The sequence below is a fragment of the Ammospiza caudacuta genome, chromosome 1 (genome assembly GCF_027887145.1).
Source record: "Ammospiza caudacuta isolate bAmmCau1 chromosome 1, bAmmCau1.pri, whole genome shotgun sequence".
NCBI classification, from domain to species: Eukaryota; Metazoa; Chordata; class Aves; order Passeriformes; family Passerellidae; genus Ammospiza; species Ammospiza caudacuta.
This window is the reverse complement of record NC_080593.1, coordinates 84,205,846-84,225,104: the sequence shown is the minus strand read 5'-3', so window position 1 is coordinate 84,225,104 and position 19,259 is coordinate 84,205,846. Positions and strand designations below refer to the sequence as shown.

Below are 19,259 nucleotides of genomic sequence, written 5' to 3'. Positions count from 1 at the left end.
TCTGAAGGGGTCTGCACTTCACAGCCAAGAGTCAGCCACAGATTTTTGTGATGGAACTCCTGAAGCATCTCACTGGGCATCATGGGGTACAGACTGATACTGTGTACAGTTCTCAAAGGTAAGTTATGGAAGAGAAGGATCAAGAGAGGACAAAGGGACTGATCAGTCTACACTGATTATTTCCATCCAATAAAAATAAGTCTCATAGATATGTCTGTCACCACCTCATGAGCTGGGATGAACTTCACAGCTATCACCAGACAATGCTGAATGAGAAAACAGCTACAGCCTGGTGATGAAAAGAGCCCTTCTGTGTCCCACCAGGCAGGGTGTGGAGCAACAGTACACCTGTCATGCGTCCAAATTAACTTGTTTCCCAGGAGAAAGAGGTCCATGCATCCTTGCTACCATAATGAAAGAAAAAAGTTGAACTTTTATGTTTCTGAAGGAATGAATACCTATCTGCTTGATGGTGTCAGTCAATACCACACCATAAGCTCTGCAGGAGACTCTGCAAGTAAAGCCTGTCCCATTGCAAGTGTCATCTGTCAGCAACGATGGCAAAGATCTTCAGTTTGAGCTGTGGTATACTGGATGGAGGTCAGACTACCCCAAGGCAGGCTCCTGGCTGCAGGGCTGTCAGACTTCTCACTCAGCTGAGAAGCACTAAAACCATCAATGAACTGCCTGGACTCACTGGAGTGGATCACCAGCCTGTGAAGCCTCACTGCAGGAACCTGCAGCTGTTTCCAGGCTTCTGGATGCCCTGAGCCAGTGGTGAATTTGAGGCATGGGTAAAAGCAAAGCTGCCACATTACAAAACTACATGGGAGCTTCAGCTTGGTACACAGCAGCAGGAATGGCAGCCACTCCTTGCTCTGGCCCATAACCTGCCTGGAGGGAGCAACAGATATTCTGCTCTCTTAAACTATGCACAGTAACCTCAGGCTATCAGAAATCCTAATCTGCTTAAATGCTGGCATTTCACCCTTCCTCATGCCTTTCTGCTCTCACCACAATAAATGAATGTTGTTTCTTCAATGTTACCTGCATGTCCATAGAGATTATGAGCCCAGGAGCCCAGAGGCATAGGCTTACTGTGAAGCCCATGTTTGCTGAGATTAGAGACTAACATTATGAACAGACTCCGTAACCCAGTTTGCATGGCTGTGGAATGGAATCTGCTATTGCAGGTAACAATCATGTTCACTATGCTGGGTTCTGCCCTTGGATCAAAACAACCCTGTGCAACACCAGAGGTTGGGGGAAGAGTGGCTGGAAAGCTGAACACTGGAAAAGGCCCTGGGAGTGCTGGTTAACAGTCAGCTGAACATGAGCCAAAGTGTGCCCAAGTGGCCAAGAAGGCCAATGGCATCCTGGCAATCCTATCAGCAATACTGGCCAGCAGGAGCAGGGCAGTGATCCTCCCTCTCTGCTTGGCACTGGTGAGTATTCAAATCCTGTGCTCAGTCCTGGGGCCCTCACTACAAGAAGGACATTGAGGTGCTGGAGCAAGTCCAGAGAAGGGCAATGGACTGAGGAAGAGTCTGGAGCACAATTTTGATGAGGACAATCTGAGAGAGGTGGAATTGTTTAGCCTGGAGAAAGGGAGGCTCAGGGATGACCTTATCACACTCTAGAACTGCCTGAAAGGAGGGTGTAGCCAGCTGGGAGTCAGTCTCCTGCCAGGTAATAAGTTACAGAACATCGAGGCCTTGATCTGCACCAGGGGATGTTTAGATTGGCTATTAGGAAAAAACTCTTCACTGAAAGGGTTGCCAAGCATTGGCACACGCTGCCTGGGAACTGGTGGAGTCACCAAGGGTTGACTCCCTGAAGGGATCCTGGAAGTATTTGAAAGATGTGTAGATGTGGCACAGTTTAGTGGTGGAACAGACAGTACTGGGTTAAAGGTGGGACTTGATTGGACCTGGTCGGACCAGGTCTTTTCCAATCTAAAATATTCTGTGTGATTCACTGCTGATACCCACAGACAGGAGATACTGGCACTGCCATCACAAGTTTGGAACGCCCAGGCATGCTCTGTTCATCTACAGCCTTCAGGATCCCAAAGGCATATCTGATGGACTGCATGTGTGTAAGGTCCCAAGGTGAAGTGGTACTGACAAGCTGAAGAAGTGCTGGAGAAGTCCCAGCTGATGTCTGTCCACAGTCTGTCCATGCACTGGAAAGAGCTGATGGTCAGGCTGGTTTTTATTTCTCAAGGAAGGCAGAGGAAGTTGTACAGTGCTATACGATTCCAGTATTAAACCACAGGATAGGACCCATAGGAGGATTTGATGCAAGAAATTTGGAGAGCTGGTAGGAAATCTGGGGGAGAGAGAGGTGACTGAATACTCTTCTGGTTCCTGGCCTTGATTTTAGGTCTTTCAAAGTGCAAACGGATATGTGTGTGCTGACTGATGAGCCTTCATTCTGACAGTTTTCCTATCCGCCTGGCCAACATCTGCATTTTGACCACTCCACCTTTTTTGCTCCTCTTATTCCTAGTCCAGATATTTCTCTACATCAAATAAAATTGCCAGCCATGTTCTCTTACTGATACATGCTTTTCCTATCTTTGTTCCTATCCTCATTCTAAAGGACCAGCTAAACCATATTATTCTTTCTTATCAGTCCCTATCTAATCTATCCTACAGCTGCTGTACATCAGCTTTAACTAAAAACCCTGCCAAAAATCTTGCTCTCCTTTGATCTTCTGTATTTCTCTGCTAACTTATCCACGGCCCAATGCAAATACAGCTCAGGTCAGCATTTTATATTGGCAAAAAGCTGTTTCTCTTATGGAAATCTCTTTCCTGAGATGTCCAAGTGATTTAGTTGTGGTCCAAGAACAGTTAAAAATAATAGCTTTGAAGGTGGAGAGGCAGGACATAGATATACTTAAGGAGAGGGAGGTGCACTGCAATGGAGCAGTTTCTATTTAAAGAGTGAATTCGTGTAGGTATGTGCCTGTGCTGCCTATAGCTGAGGACCAGTGGGCAGGATGAACCAATGATAAATACTTAGGCAGCTGACCACACAAGATAAATTATCTTCTCAAAATCTGCACAAGATCAAATACGGCTTTGATCTAGCATGAGATCTAATAAAAGTGGGCTACATCTTTCACAATGATAGTTTTTGCTGACACCTGATGTAACCTTAATTCTAACCACGGTTGTTCTGCTATGCGTAAATGATCCTTCCAGGTTTAGTACAGAAGCAGCTGGTGCCCTGTCTGATTGCCATGTTAACTTGGCAGATCAGGGTTCCAGAGCACATCCTCACTAAGTAAGGAGTTTACATCAGCTTTCTCACAGCTTGTCCCCTTGTGCTCTCCCCAGCAGAAAGCTTACACCCAGCAGATATGATAGAAGAGTTTTTATTCTAATATTGTTCCTAGGAGAAACAATGCATTACTGATAGATTTTTCTCCTAGAAGACAGTCTAGCCAGATCTTTTTCCTTCCATATTAGTGCACATGCAACCACACTGTGAGTTGGGATCCCTCCCCTCTGCCAAGATTCACACATCATCTTCTGCATGCCCCCAGCTGTCCTCTGCAGCAGCCTGGAGAGTGACAACTAATGATCCTGGGACCACCTAGATTGGAAACACAAGTAAGGGAGGAATTCTAACCAGTTTATTACTGTGAACTTCCATGAGAGTGGCCTTAATATATTCTCTTAACCTGTCATTCAAAGGCAAGCAACCCTTCCGACAAAAGCAATTCTTTGCAGGGCTCTGTGTTAACCAGGACAGGAAGACAGAGCATCTGATTTCCTACAACTCCACAGATCCCACTTAGAAAAATGCTTTCAAAAGCTTTATAGACATTTAGCATAAACTTCATTTGTTTATGATCTCTCTCATAGAGTATTTTCTACAGCTGAAATTATTCTTAAAACCCTCTTTGTGCTTGTTATCACAATTTAATTTCACATCTATATAAAGCTTTGAAGAAATAAAGTCTGTGAGACTTGTCTTCAATTAAGTGTTACTGCTGGCAGCAGAACATCCTCTCTTATGAAAAGTGACAAGTCTCAAAGGCAGAATTCCGAATCCCTGAGTTAAAAAACAAACCTTCCAAAAACTTATATGCTCCCAAACCTTCTCTAAATGATTAAAAGAAACAAAACATAACACAAGAACAACTTTAATAATTTCATAGAACATCATTGATACAGAGTAATTTAATATGTCACCAAATACTGTAAAAATATGCTGTGTTAAGTAAGTACTGTGTAACAAGCTAAGATAAACATTCATAATAAAGCAGACTTTTGAAAGTAATCCCTATCAGAGTCCCAAATATAGCAATGGAAATAAACTGTGGGAATGCCAAGGCGGCACCTTTACCTTGCTCCTGCTGTGGTATTGCACATCCCTGCCACGCACAGAGTGATGAAAGGTCTCCGAGGCAGAGTTCCCGCCAGAAGCGTTGACACGCATCCAGCAGCGTGAGGCAAGGATAACACCCGGCTGTCCGTGCGCCCTCTCCCACTCTGATCCCACCCTGCATGCAAAGGGAACAGAGTGCCTTGTGAACCGCCTCCCACGCGCTCTCCATTTACCACACAGCTATCCTATGTGGGCAGCTAGGGAAGGATTTTCATGTGCATGAACATGCCTGGCTGGAAGCTGCAGCTGTTCAGCTGCTGATTTATCATGTGTTCAGCTTCTCTGACACAGGGCTGGCAGCCCTTGTAAGAGCAAGGAAGACAGGGTGGGAAGAGGAGATGGCTGGTGGTTGACAGCTGTTTCAGGCTCTGTACTTTAATTGGCTCTGAATATACCTCAACAACAACTTTGGCTGATGCTTACTGTTCATCAGAAGAGGACATGGAGCCTTGAAGAGAGGAAGGACTGAGCCAAGTAGAAAATTTAAGGGAGAAAATATAACATGATTTAAGCTGTTCAGGGTTACTCATGCCTGGCCTTCTTTAATGGGAGACACAAGCCATTTTGAAGAAGGTAAAAGCCTGCATTTCCAGACAACAGATTAAAAGAATGCCCCAAATCATATCTTGTTAGAACCAGAAACTGATGTTCTGGATTTCTACTTGTCTCCCTGTTGTGATCAGCTACATATGAGACATGAAAATTGTATCTCCACTCTCCCATTCAGGAATGTATTGACTGAGAAAAGAAAAAAAAAAGTGATGATAATGCAGCTAAGGAAACTGTCTCCCTGTTACCTCCTCCCCAACATTATCTCCTGGTGACTAGCACACTCTGAAGGTCACTTGTTAGAGATGCACCTCCTTCAGCGAGACAGCCTTTCTCTCACACCCTCATCTAGAGATCTTGATTTGTTCAGTTCTTTCCTTTCCTCACCTTCATCAGGCATGAGTATGGTCAGATATTCTGCTGAGCCCTAGTCTCTGTGCCTTCTCCATCCATCCCACCACAGAACCATGGAATATTCTGGGTTGGAAGGGACCCTCAAGGATCATTGAGTCCAGCTCTTAAGTGAATGGCTATGGGCCACAAATGCTACAAAAGAGATCAGAGCTGGTGAGCATGAAGGAGGTGATGCATCAGAGTCTTGCAGTGTAATTGTGGGTGGCCAGAACCAAGATCATATGGGCCAAAATCCAAATTTCATGTCCAGTCTTTCCTTATACACCTCTAGGGATGGTGACTCCAGTACCTCCTTGGGCAGCCCATTCTAATGTCTAATCACCCCTTCTGTGAAGTAATTCCTCCCAATGTCCAACCTAAACCTCCCCTGGCACAGCTTGAGGCTGGGTCCTCTTGTGCCATCAGTGGCTGGCTGGGAGAAGAGACCAACCCCAACCTGCCTACAGCCTCCTTTCAGGCATTGCAGGGAGTGAAAAGGTCACCCCTGAGCCTCTTCTGCAGGCTAAACAACCTCAGCCCCTTCGGCCATTCCTTATGGAATTCGTGCTCCAGACGCTTCATCAGTTTTGCTGCCCTCTTCTGGACTTGCTCCAGCACCTCAATGTCTTTCCTGATTTAAGGGGCTCAGAACTTTGAGGGGACACAGGATTCAAGGTGCAGCCTCACCAGTGCCAAGTATAGGGGGAGACTTTTCATTACCTGCATCCTCACAAATTCAACAGTGGGAACAAAGCTTTACTGAAAAGAAAGGATATTTTTGATCCAAGTTATACTTGACTTCCAAACATTCTGAGAATTTAATCTTCAGTGTGGAGTTTCACTCAGTAAAGAACAGCTGAATTAAAATCAACAAGACTTTAAAAAAACTTAATCCCTGCAAAGGAACTTCTCACTTGCTACTTTTAGAGGGAAATTCTCACTTTAAGGAGACAAGATTAGAAACATCCTTTATTTAGAGTCTGACTGAAAGGCTAGAAAGAGAGGAGAGAAAAAGCTATGTTAGAAGATGATAATTTTTCTTGTTGTCGTGCCACAACCAACCACCGGGTATTATTTCTCCATATTGTACACATTTATGTAGGAAACATGTAATACCTCCTTGTTTGCAGAGATATTTCAGTGATGTGCTACAAGCTTTGACAAATCATCATGAGATAAAGGAATTGGTGTATGATCAAATCATTGCTTATAGATCTCTCAGAGATTTCCTTCTTCTCCAAGTACTTAAAATGTGGACCTTCAAACACATTGTGCCCGCCCATCCATCCATCCATCCATCCATCCATCCATCCATCCATCCATCCATCCATCCCATGTTCTCTATTACACTAACATAGTATCTGCTGCCTTGAACCCATACAAAGAACTGACAAAGCACTATTGTAGCTTCAGAAATTCTGTCTAACACAACATAAGGCAGTGAGAGACAACTCTCTTTGTGGCTACTTCAGGAAACAGCCTAGCCTCTTCCAAGACAGTGTTGGGATTGCTGAGAGTCTCTCCTCATTCAAAAGCTGTTTCTGCCTCTTACAAAGCGGTGGTCTCTACCACTTGAGCCTGAAAAATGAAGTTGAAGATAATTTTAGCAAAGAGGGAAATCAGGCCCTTTTGAAAGTGCTGACTGTTAAAAGAAGGCAACAGGGCAGGGAAGCAAACAAAGAAAACAGGTCATGAAACTGTTAAGCTTGGAAAGGTCTCCATAAGATTAGTCATTGTGTCTTTTTGGTTTCCCCCTCCAACTCTTTGAGCAACCCGGTCTAGTGGAAGGCATCCCTGCCTATGGCAGGAGGGTTGGAACTAGGTGATCTTTAAGGTTCCTTGCAATGCAAACCACTCTGTGATTCTAGGAAAACACTGATCAGTAGGAATACTTGTTTTAAGAGTTTTAACTCAGAAGGTTGAAAATGTGACCTTTACTGGACGTATGAAAAGTCAAAACATGGAAATAAAAAGGCTGAGATGTTGGCTCTGAAGCTGCCTCAGCCTTCTCAATATTTCACAGCTGATCTACAAAGTAACTCTTCAAACCATTAGCATACTACAGCAGCTATGCTTGCAGAAATACTGTCCATCCTCACCTCTCCTTGCTGTACCCAGGAGGCAAGAATGCAAAGTATTCAGGGCTGAAAGAAGAGACAGTGTAATTATCTGGCTTATTTCTTACAGCACCTATATAAAAAAGAACAGAGTTGAAAGGCCTGTTTATTTGTCTTGTTTCAAGTTCAATTAAAACCAAACCAAAACAATCCAAAATACTTTGGAAGATGAACCATAAAATGAAGGACTGCTATCAGTAACTCAAGTTGAAATCTCTGCTTAAGATCTGAACACTTCATTGACCATGCAAGAAATTGTGCTGAACATACTCCTACATGAGAAACAATTAATAGCTCTTTCATGTGGTTTGGGCTTGGTTAGTTTATTGTGCACTTTTATGTGTACTTTGGCTGTTAGTCCTATTCCTTTATAAAAATAAATTAATGACCTGCTTTTTCTGAATGACTTCCAGTAATAAATATTAGGCTGTCACCCTCATATCAGTTTTCTTTGCTCTGAACTCTAAGGGCATAGTTTGAGAATACAACTGCATCATGCACAACTATCTTCTGCTAACAAGTGACAGTCTTGTTCTCTCATCCTCTCTCCACCCCCTCCTTAGTGCCAGCTCTGACCACAAAGTAAGCTAATTCAAAATGAACTGCTGAAAACTATTACTTTTCTTCCAAGTGTGGTCTCCTCTGAATTAAAAAGTTAAATTGGCTCACTGATCAATATCAGGGATTGTGCAAGGCAGCAGGGAAAGGAATTAGCAGGATTATAGAGAGCAGGACCTCTCCTTTTCTCACCTTCTGCAGCAGCTAGTTCATTCAAGAAGCACTGTGCAGCTGCATTGGAGGGCTGTTCTAACTACAATTCCCTGATAGTATTTGGCTTTATGCACAGACAACTCTTCTCCGTGCTGTTCTGCAGCCTCGTTAAGGGCTCTATTGAATGGTCTGGGGAGTCCTAGACTGCTGGAGTTTCTGGAGGTGCCTCACGAGAGGACACTTTATCCATATGCACGCTGAAGCTGCTCATGGAAATAGAAAAGAATTATATTGGATCAGAAAGAGAACCATTACGGACATCATTCTGGGACACTGGCTCTTAAAGCCAGTCTTCAGATCACAGCACGTCTGTGTCTGATCCCGTTCCAATAGTAGCGTCCATTTTACTTAGTGATCACTGCACGTGAAACCCATCCCTTAGAGACACCCCTTGGAACTGGCACTGTCTCCCTGTCCTGTCCACAGTCCTGGACTCAAGCCCAATAAAAACTGAAGTACCCAGTGGAAATGTGGTGCTTTCTTGGTGCTACCAATCCAAGGAAACCCTTCCCTTGGTAACGAACTGCATGGCCCTGCCTGGACCCCTCACCCAGGCCTCCCCTTTCCCTCAGGGAGCAGAGTGGCCCTGCCCAGCCCCACACCCTCTGCTGTGCAGCCTCCCCAAAGGAGGTCAGCCTGCACTTGCTTCTCCCCTGAATTCCTCCTCAAAATCCACCCTTTTATTTTTGTGGGAACTGGGCTACACTTCTCCAGAGGGATGAGCTGTGTCATGGAGGGGTCAGACAATGCAGTATTTGTGAGAAACCAACACGGAGGCAGGGCTGCAGCTGTGCCAGCCGCTCACGGAGATGAAGGGAAGACAAGTGAGAGGGAACCTCATGAATGTCTGTAAGTATCTGAAGGAAAGTTGTCGAGAGGATGGAGCCAGGCTCTTCTTGGCGGTGCCAAGCCATAAGACAAGAAGCAAAGGGCAGCAACTGATGCAAAAGAAGTTCTACCTAAACATGAGGAAGAACCTCTTTCCTGTGTGAGTGACCACACACCGGAACAGATTGCCCAGAAAGGTTTTCTAGTCTCCCTCACTGGAGATTTTCAAGAACCGTCCGGACGCAATCGCGTGCCACCTGCTCTGTGACGCTTCTGCTTGAGCAGGGACGCTGGAGCACTGTGGTGGTCCCTTCCAGCCGGACCCATCCCGCGACTTTGGCAGTCTCTGAGCAGCGGGCACCGCCGCGGCTCCGCCCGCCCGCCCGCCGGGGCTGAGGCACGGCCGCGCGCTCCGCGCCGGCGCGGGCGGGCGGGCGCGCGCGAGGCGGGGGAGCATTCCCAGCTCCCGTCTCCCTCCCGCTTCCCGCGCATGTGCGGTTGCCAGGGCGGCCGTCTCCGGTGGAGGTTTAAAATCTGCGGGACATGCGCAGTGCCGGTTCTGGCCCTGGCGAGGGGGACACGCCACATTGGAACGGCGAGCGGAGCGCTCCGGGCAGCGCCGGGTACAGTTTGCGCCGCCTTCGCTTCCTCCCGAGCCGCGCTCGCCTCGCACGTCTCTGCCTCCGGCCGCCCTGCCGCCCTCGCTCGCTCCCTCCTCCCCGCGACACATGCCGCTGCTGCCGGGCCGCTCCTAGCGCCGCTGCCGGGCCGAGCGAGCGAGGGAGCGGGCGGTGAGCGGGCGGCGGCGCGGAGCTCTGGCCGGGCAGTGAGGGACGGCGGCGGCGGGCGGGCGTGGATGGATCCCCGCGTGGCCTGGATCCAGCCCGAGCAGAAAGGACCCGCGAATGCGCTGTGGATGCAGATCTGGGAGACCTCGCAGGGCGTGGGGGGCCGGGGCGGCGCCAGCTTCCCGCACTACCTCTGCCTCAACTCCCCGGCGCTGGACTCTGCCGCCTCTCCGCCCCGCGGGCACGGCTGCGTGCGGCTCGGGGCGCCCGGCGCCTGCTGCTCCTCTTCCTCGCCGCCGTCGCCTTCGCCTTCTCCGCCGGCCCTGTTGACCGGACTGGTGCCCGCTGTCCCCGGCGGCCCCGCGGCGGTGAACGGCGGCGGCGAGGGAGGGCGGCGGCTGCAGAAGTCGCCTTCCGTGTCTTCCTCGTCCTCCTGCTCGTCGGTGGAGTCCGGCACCGAGAGCCCCGGCTTCTCCTCCTCGGGATCGTGCAGCGGTGGCGGAGGCGGCGGCTCCTCCTCTTCCTCCGGCGGCCCCCGGGCGGTGGCGGTGGCTCCTCCCGGGCTGCTGGGCAGCGGGGCTGGACCCGGCGAGTTTTTTAACTTCCACGAGAACAAAGTGAACGCTGTGAATGGGCACCACCAGCCGCCGCACCTGGCGCGCAGCCCGCACCCGCCCCCGGCGTCTCCCCAGCAGCACCAGTACCACCCGGGCCGCAGGAAACGGGAGAATAAAGCCAGCACCTATGGCATGAATTACCTGCTCTCCGGCAGCCGCGGCGTCGCCGTCAACAACTCCCCCCACCAGCAGCGGCAGCCGCCTCAGCCAGCGCTGCAGAGCCCCGGCACCCCCTGGAAGACCAGGAAATACAGCCCGGGCGTGCAGGGGTGAGCAGCCGGGCCTGGGGGCTGCTGCGGCCACGGAGGGAAGCGGGGCCTCGGCCGCTTCCTTCCTGCGGCCCCAGAGGGAAGGGGGGCGGTGGGGTGGGATCACACGAACTCCTCTGGAGCCGGCCGCGGCAGGGAGGCCGATGGCAGGGGATGGCGGGGCGCAAACCCGTGCCCTTTTATGAATCACCTTGATCTGTGCCGGCTGGGTGGTTCTTGGCCGAAGCAGCGATTCATGCACTGCGAGGGAACGCGTAGATGCAAGGGGTTAGGCCTTACTTTGGAATAGACTGAGAGGTGAAGTTGTCAGGCCATTTATCAGAGGTCACCTACAATAATTAAAGCAAGGATGTGTGCAGGATGCTTGTCAGAGCTACCAGGTCTCAATTCAGATTGTAAGGGGGAAGTGGAAGGCTTCCGTTCAGAGAGACTCAAAACCTTTGTGTTAATTTTTAAATGCCTCTCCTTAAGCTGCAGAAAGCTGGTTAGCTTGGGGAGTGTTAGCAACATCACATGAAAGGGAGGTGCCGAGTTCTGTCTGAGATAGACATGAAAGTCAGTGTAGTCTTAGAACATTTCTCTCAAGTGTGTTTTAGCTCTAGGATAAATTGAGTCAGCCAATAGCTGTACAGAGATCTTGTCTTTTTGAAGAGAACGTTTTTATGAAGCTTACCCTATCTGGTAAGCCATACCTTTCTCGTATGAATGGGTAGTTAGTAAAGCCGAGTGTTCAGTTTGATCTGATTGGCATGGAGAAGGGACTAAAATTGAACAAAGCCTGTCTGGGATGCTTGATGAGACTGCTGTATTTTACTTGTCAAATTTCATTCAATCAAGGGGAAATGTTACTTTCTAAAGGTTATTTTATTCTTGGAAAAAGTGTTAGCTGCGTTGACTGACTGTAGCAGATTTCTGATGTCACTTCAAAAATAGTTTCTTGGAACATCCTAACATCAAGACCCTTGGATGCCTGTGGAATAAAGGCAGTTTATATTTGTAGAGGGGAAATAGCTAAAGATAACAGGGTATGAACTGGAGGTTTTTAAGTGAGAGATTTAACTTAAGGACAGTGGCTTCCTTTTTTCTTTTGTGTAGTAGTCAGGTGCTGAGTATGTTAAAAGTTATAAAGAAGTATTTAAATACATTTTTAAAGTTATATTTTTGCAAACCATAACCTCAAGAGGGGGAGGACAAGACTTGTAACTACTGCTTTTTCATTCAGGACTGACACTAAAAATTCAAATTTCTTACAGAAAGCTAGAATGTCAATCTTTAAGAGGTGTCTTGCACTAGGAGCTTTGAGTCCTATACTAAGACATTTGTATGTCTCAAGTTCCAATAGTATCTTTAAAATAGTGTGAAGTTTTTTTTTTTGTTTTTATAGAGATGTGGTAACTTTTTAATTTAAGTGATCTCAGTGTAAGTCAGGCATATCTCCAGGCAGGTGGAAGAAGGAGCAGCCTGAGTTCATCCAGCAGGTTTATGGCAAATGGCAAACCTGTGAATCAAATCCAAGTGTTGCAAGTTCTGTCCTGTAGCTGTTAGGCAGCAGCACCTACGCTGTTCACATAACTTATATTTTTAATCTTCTGTCCTGTTTTCTTTCACCTTTTGTGTAATAGTGGCCATGCCACTCTTCAAGTATGAGTTTCTAGAGAATCCACATGTAAGGAAATTGTTTAGCTGAGATTCAGTTGTGCTGTTCAGTTCTATAATGTGGTAGTTCTTTTGCTGATGTGTTAATGACAAGGTTTTTGCTAAATATCTTTGAAAGTGGAAGCTGTGTTTCCTGATCTTCTGTCAAGGATCTCTGTTACAAAAGTGGGACCTGATTCTGGCAGTGGGATACCAGTAATACCAGTAACTGCAGCATGTGTGATCCTGTAGTTCCAGAGCATTCCTTAAAGTAGTAGGGAACTAACTAGTACTGAAGGAGAGCATGAATCTTGAAACCATAGACCTAAATATGACAAGCAGTTTCTGCCTTAAATTTGAGTTCTGTTACCCAAGGTGAATCTTGAACAAGTCTACATTCTTATACAATTTCCTCTTTAGTGTTAGTAATTTTTTATTAAGTGCTTGCATGATTGAAATAAGAATATTTTCATGGATGGATTTAGGTATCTATATTCTGCAGTAATTCCTGTTTAGTGGTGAGCTTAACTTTCTCCTGAAGCCTGGCTGGTGTGTTATTTGGCAATTCAGTGAAAATGCACTGAAAAGGCTGGGATGGGACAGATCCCTGCAGGAGTTTCTTGTGGATCCCTTATGTTCCTTTAGTTGCCTGCTGTTTCCTGGAACTGTCAGCCGGGTCCTGAAGTATCTCTTTGGTAACTAGTCATCTGTTGACAGAGCATCTTCAGTGTTGCCATCCTGCTATAGGCAACTGTTGAAAAATGTGGTCCTGAAAATCTTCAGCTGCAGTCTGGTTTGGGCATTGATTAGAGGAGGAAGGACTTGATCATAGGTGCTTTTATGCTTACCCTGTACCTGAGTGGTGGAGCAAGACAAGATGCTGCTGTGAATCCTGTTCCTAAAACAGTGCTTTTCTGCGGCATGCTGAAATTTCCGAGTGATACGCAGTGGCTCACAGTGTTACTGTATTGTCTTCTGGTAACAGAGTAAGCAGGGCAATCTCTGCTAGCCCTCTCCCAGGCTGCAGTCCTACTTCTGATGAGTTGTGTGCTTTTGAGCAGTACTGTGCTCTCCTGCTTTCTCATTCAGAGCTGAGGATGGTCTGTGGCACTGCAAGTCATTGTTTTATTCACACTGCTCGTGGTCAGTGGCTTTGTGATGGTAGATGTGGTGATGTTTAGGAATACTGTATAAAAGCTGTGTTTTCCTCTGTTTTATGTACATAATTCATTTTTTCCAGTGGCTTCATGCTTTCACCACTTTGATAGCAGCATGACAGTCTTTGCAAAGGAAATTTTTCCCATAAAGCACAAGTGGGAAAAGCTATGTTTGATTAGATTTCATCCTATAGCTGTTCTTTTGGATGCCCTAGATTGTCATGCTTTTAACAGAATTTGGGAAGGTAAGGAGTGAGGGGATTGAAGCCATATTTATTCCATTGCTTCAACAGAGTGATTAATATAGCAGCAGTGTAAATTCCTATGTGCCTGGGTTTAGTTTAGTTTAGATGACAAAATGATTGGTTTCAGATGCAAGGCAGAGAAGAATCCTTTCATATTATGAGGTTAATTCAAGCTGTTGTGACTGATATTCAGAAGTTCATGTTGTTTCTTGGTACTGTAAAGTATCCTCTTGTGTAAAACTACATCTAGCCTCTTAGGGTGTGCGTTCTTTTCTCAGCAAATACCTTCTGTTTCTGTAAAGTCAGTATCTTAAATATATCTGAGTAATTTAAGCATCCAGAGAGTTTAGAAGTGCTCAGATATTACTTCAAAAGAGGGCATCAAGCTATTCTAAACTTTTTGCTAAGGCTTCTTCTGCTTTTGTTTGGATGCACAGCTAATGGAGTGCTTTCTCTGAAGATGCAGCTAATAGCTTGTGAATAGTATAAAATTACATCAGATTTAATGATTTTATTTCTTAATATGAATTTAACAAAGTAAGTAAAAAATTAAAGCATTTTTAACGATATGGGTCTGTACTGCTTAATACTTTCAACTAAGTGTTCAGTCTAATTGTAGATGTTGAATGAAATGAGTGCTGAAGTACCTGGCATATCTGCTTGGCACATTACAATGCTGTGCAGAAACAGCAGAACTGGCTTGTTGAGGATTAGTTTGGGTACCAGAACTGTTATGATACATTGGAATGGTGTTCTGCCTGGGCTAATTGGTGCTGCACAGTGTCTGATGACTTCCTGCATTCATTTTCCCCTCTGTGTAGCTGTTGTCTTTAACTCTCTCTCGATAATGACAGACAAGTTCTGCCGTAGAGTACAAGAGCACCAAGACCTCCACATTTCCTTATGCTGAAGGAGGATTCAGGGCAGCATTCCCTAATGACTACAGCAGGTACTTGGGGAGAGGTCTCATAAGCAAGGTAAGCTTATGGCAGTGCTGCTACAGAAGGCTTGTTTCAGTGTTCACCAGTTTGCAGCTGAACAATACCAAGCACAAAAAGTGATGTCTAGAGATATGGTGATGTGCCTCTATGCTAAGCTTATATCAGATCATTTATTATTCTTTATTTCTTCACCTGTATGCAGCATTTCTAATTCCAGTCTTACACAGGTTTTTTGCATTTTTTTGATATATTTCAGAACTTGAACTGAGATAAATTTAATTTCAGTTTAGTGCAGTGCACTGTTCAAAATCCATTGTATTCAGGACTGTGTATAGCTGTGGTTGCATGTTTGTCAACCCTTTCTTCTTATTACCCTGCTGTCAGAGCTGTCAGATACAAATTAATGTGTGGGCATGCCACACTGTCAGCCCCTTCTGCAAATTTTGTTTTCTTGTATTTTGAGCTGAAAGAATGTAGACTTTGGAAATGCTCTGAAGCCTTTACTGTCTGGAGTGAGATGTCCAGCACTTGTAGGGGCTTTAGGGGCCTCCCAAGGATGGTTATTCTTAACTTCTCCCTCGCTTAACAGTGCGGTCTTGCTCCAACACCTTCTAGTAAAGAATCAGCACAGTGGGCTGTGCTTCACCACACTGCTGTCCAGTCCTTGGTGTCTGCTGCCTGTGGTGCTAGGTGGACACCTGAGTGGAAGTGTTGATGTAGGAGGCAGGTCATGCTGGCATGTTACACTCAGTTCTTGTTTTGCTTGATTATATGGTCAGGGTAGAAGTAGGCGGTATATGCTGGAGTGTATGCAAGGAGAAGTGTGGAAGTAGTTGCCTGTTAGTCATAGTAAATTTCTGGAGAGAGCATCAGGATGTAGTTAAATAGATTGTTTTCGTGCCTGAAGCTTGGTATGAAGGGAAGTTCCAGGGTAGCTGCTGGATGAATTGTCCAGAACAGAACATCTCTTTTTTCCTGTGGTCAAGTAAGTTGCCTTGGTAAAGCACAAAATTTCCCTGCAAAGTGGGTACCTAGTGCAGAGTTAGAGGCTGCTGCTGTGGGGAGTGGAATGAAAGGAATGTTTTGGCAGCAGTAGGCTCCAGAGTCACCAGAGGTGCTAGAGGTCAGAAAGGCTGAGCTACACTAGTAAAACATGAGAAGGCCTTGTATGACAGGTGCTCACATCTGGGTGTAAAGGAGAATGGGACATATTGGAGCAGTTTAATCCTGGCATCAGCTTCATGGTGTTTTTGCCAGTTGTTAGGCTTTGGCAGTAGTGACAGCTGGCACTAAGAACATCAACAGCTGTTCTGGGTGGGACCCTTAGAGGCCAATGCCAAATATTGGGGAAGGAATATATATGCATGAGCTTGTGGTGATATTTTCTGGAAGCATCTCCCAGCTTTAGATTATTAGTGGTTCTTGGACTACCTGGGTTATAGGCAATGCATTGTTATGCTTATTGTAGATTTTATGTATGAATGTGTCTTGCCTTGATCTTTTATGATCTGGGATTAGCAATGACCTGTGGGAAGATGTTCCTCAGTAAAGCTATGCGTTATGTAATGATTTTTATTTTTTTTTTATCCTGAGGCTGTCACTAGGGTAGTAGTGCCTGCCAGTTGCAGGTCTGTGCATTACAGAGGCAGACCATGAGTGCTTTTTGCAGGGGACTTGAAAAAGGAGGAGTTGTTTGTTTTCTAGTTTGTTAAATTATTTCTTGTATTGAAACTGTTTCCTGCCTCTAGATGTTTATCTCTGCTGTATGCTTTTCAGTCCCTGCTTTATCTTTGGGACTCATATGAACCATACCCGTGTATGATAGTGTTACAGTTTTCCTGCATCTTGGGCTATCTTGTTCTATCTTGTACTCTGTCTCCTTTTTACTGACATGGGACTTGTCTGATGTTTTTGTGCTTGGAGGCTTCACCTGTGATCTTCCTTTAATATGGAAGCTAAGAGTTTCAGTTGCTTGTTTCCTGGTTAAAACATTTCTTTATCTCTATGAAGGGTCTTTCCCCTCATCCCATGTCAGCTTAATTTCTTCATAAGCCTGCGTAAGGCTGCATGTTAAATGCCATTTGGAAATCCAAAAAAATTGATAGATTTTCCTTTGTGGTTCTCTGATTCTTCCAAGTAGCTCTGAATGTTGGTTTTTTTTTTTAAGACACTGCTTCCATTCATGATGGTTATATTAGCATCTTGATATAGTCATAGCTATTTATTTATTGCATTGATTCTGCTTTAGGCCACTTTGACTATTTTGAATGTCAAAGCTAATCCTTTTAAATTAAAAAAGATAGATTACTTATTGTTCTGGTACAAATGCCGTATTGCGTATGTGTGACATTTGGTGAATGCTGAATTACCAGGAATAGGTTTTGCTGTGAAGTATTTTCTATTAAAAAGTTTGGAACAAGTTCTTCCTTCATAGTTGTGGATCAGGGAAGTCTCTGAGGAATTAAAAAAAAATTAACCACTGACTTCTCTACATATCATGCATTTGGATCCCTTAAATTTCTCTGTACTGATAACTTAATTCACTTAACAGAAGCAGGGTTTTGGGCTCTTGAACTAGTTTAGCCTTTCTTAGTCATAGCTTTGCATCTTGTTAAGTTGTTCCTCATAATCGTTGTTGATATCCTTAATCTTCCAATCCTCTTTTCTTGCTTTGTACATGACTTCAGGATTTTTGAAGACATCTTCTGATGGAATCCTATGACAAAAAGTAAAAGCTCTTCTTTTTCCCCCAAAATCTGATTAGTGATGCAGACTAAACAACCAGTGATATCTTTAGAAGACTGAAACACATTGTTCTTTTGGTTATGATTTTGAAGGAGCTTCCTCTGTTATATGGCAAACTGCAGCAGTACTTAAATCCAGAAAGGACTTTTCTAGCTTTTTTTGCCTTGCAGAGATGCTGACTTTGAATGTGAAGGGTTTGTTGCCAGTAGTGCTTTGATGGGTGCATTTTGAGTTGAGTCTGCTGCTCAGAATTACATTAAGGGTTGCTTGTCTTTAGTGCTTCAGTGGCTAACCTGATGTAATGAATACCTGATCTACATGGGCTAAATTAGTCTCTCATCACAAATATGTTTCTGCTGTTGCAGTCTGACTTGTCTGGGATGTTAATCGCTTGCTATCTTTGAGCATTTGGAAAAGAATGGTATTAAGACAGGAAATTCAGGGTTTAGTGGTTCTATTTATTGGCATAGCAAGCTTGCTGATTCAGTCCCAAGGTTTAATATATGGCATTCTCCTTCACTGGTGCAACAAAATGATTGTGATGTTTTCTTGGTGCTGTAGGGAGGTCCATCAGTCCAAGTCAGGAGTAATGCACTTCAGAAGCTTATGTAGCAGATCTACATTGCCATGTATTGAATTGGAGATGTGCATCTGCTTATTTGTAATTTTTTTTGTGATGCAGATTTTTCAGAGCCCATCCAGCCATTAATAAGGTTGAGTTTTATTGGATTGATATAGTTTCCAAAAATACTTTAGTTTCTGATTTTCTTCAAAATGCAGACATATTGTTACTTATGTCTAGACATATGCAGTATAAATCAATCCAACAAACTTAGTTTCTTGGGTGCATCAACTGTCAAGGTGTTTTTAAGAGGTAAAATCAAATTGGCAAGAAACCTGGTCTGAGGTTAGGATGAGCTCTGACTTGCATGACTCTGGGGCAAAGAGAAAGCTTAGAGAGGAAATAAGAACAATATGATCTCTTGTGGAAAATGTACAGTATATTTGTTCTGTGGTTACTTTTTTCTTCCTGTCTCTCCTTTGTAACTAGCAAAGCAAGCTCGATTCTTGAGTTTGGTGTTTACCTGTCTGTAAAATATTTCAGAGCTCAGATTCATAAGTACTATATAGTTGGGATTTTTTTTTTTTATTCTGCCAGTCATTGTAATTTGCTGCCTTCCATTCAATTACTGTGACAAAGGTAATTGCTGTCTGAATAATGTAGTGGTATGAGACTGATTTGGTGCAGCAGTACGGCCTGTGAATGTAGCACTGTGTTTTCATACTTTCTCTCATCTTTAAGCTTAGAACAGGAGTAGTAGTAGAGCTGCCTGAGCCTTACTGCTGTTGAGGAGGACTAGTATACAAAGGTAAAGGCATCTGATGGGTGTTGAGTGGGAATGGGAAGGATTGTAGTTCATCTCTTCTTGGTCATAGCTGTATTTTAGCCCCTTTTGCAGATGTCTTAATCTTAGATCATACTGGGAGAAGTCTGTCTCAGAATGCATCCTTGCTTTCACACACTCACTCTCCATGTGTGTGTGTATATATATATATATATATATATATATATATATGTATGTATATAATCTTATGTATCTCCTCCTTTATTTCACTGAACCATGTTCTGTAGTTTTAGACTGTAAGACTGATTGACTGATTTCAACTATTGAATGCATTTGATTGTGGTAGTGTAATGCATTTGATTGTGGTAGTGTGAGATTTCACCTGCATTTCCATGATAATGCAATTGTGCTTTGCCCTAGTCATAGGTGAAGGTACAGTTCAACAGATTTCCAA

The 19,259-nt window shown here is 44.8% G+C and overlaps 1 protein-coding gene across 2 annotated transcripts in view; it reads left to right on the top strand.

Annotated features, from left to right (window-relative positions):
- The first annotated feature begins 9,918 nt into the window (after positions 1-9,918).
- Positions 9,919-19,259, top strand: part of TENT4A (terminal nucleotidyltransferase 4A) — a 57,702-nt gene continuing 48,361 nt past the window's right edge. For both annotated transcript variants that reach the window (XM_058806360.1, XM_058806352.1), the window contains exon 1: positions 9,919-10,736. In XM_058806360.1, the coding sequence (XP_058662343.1) occupies positions 9,919-10,736 (818 nt within the window). The remainder of the gene's footprint in view (positions 10,737-19,259) is intronic.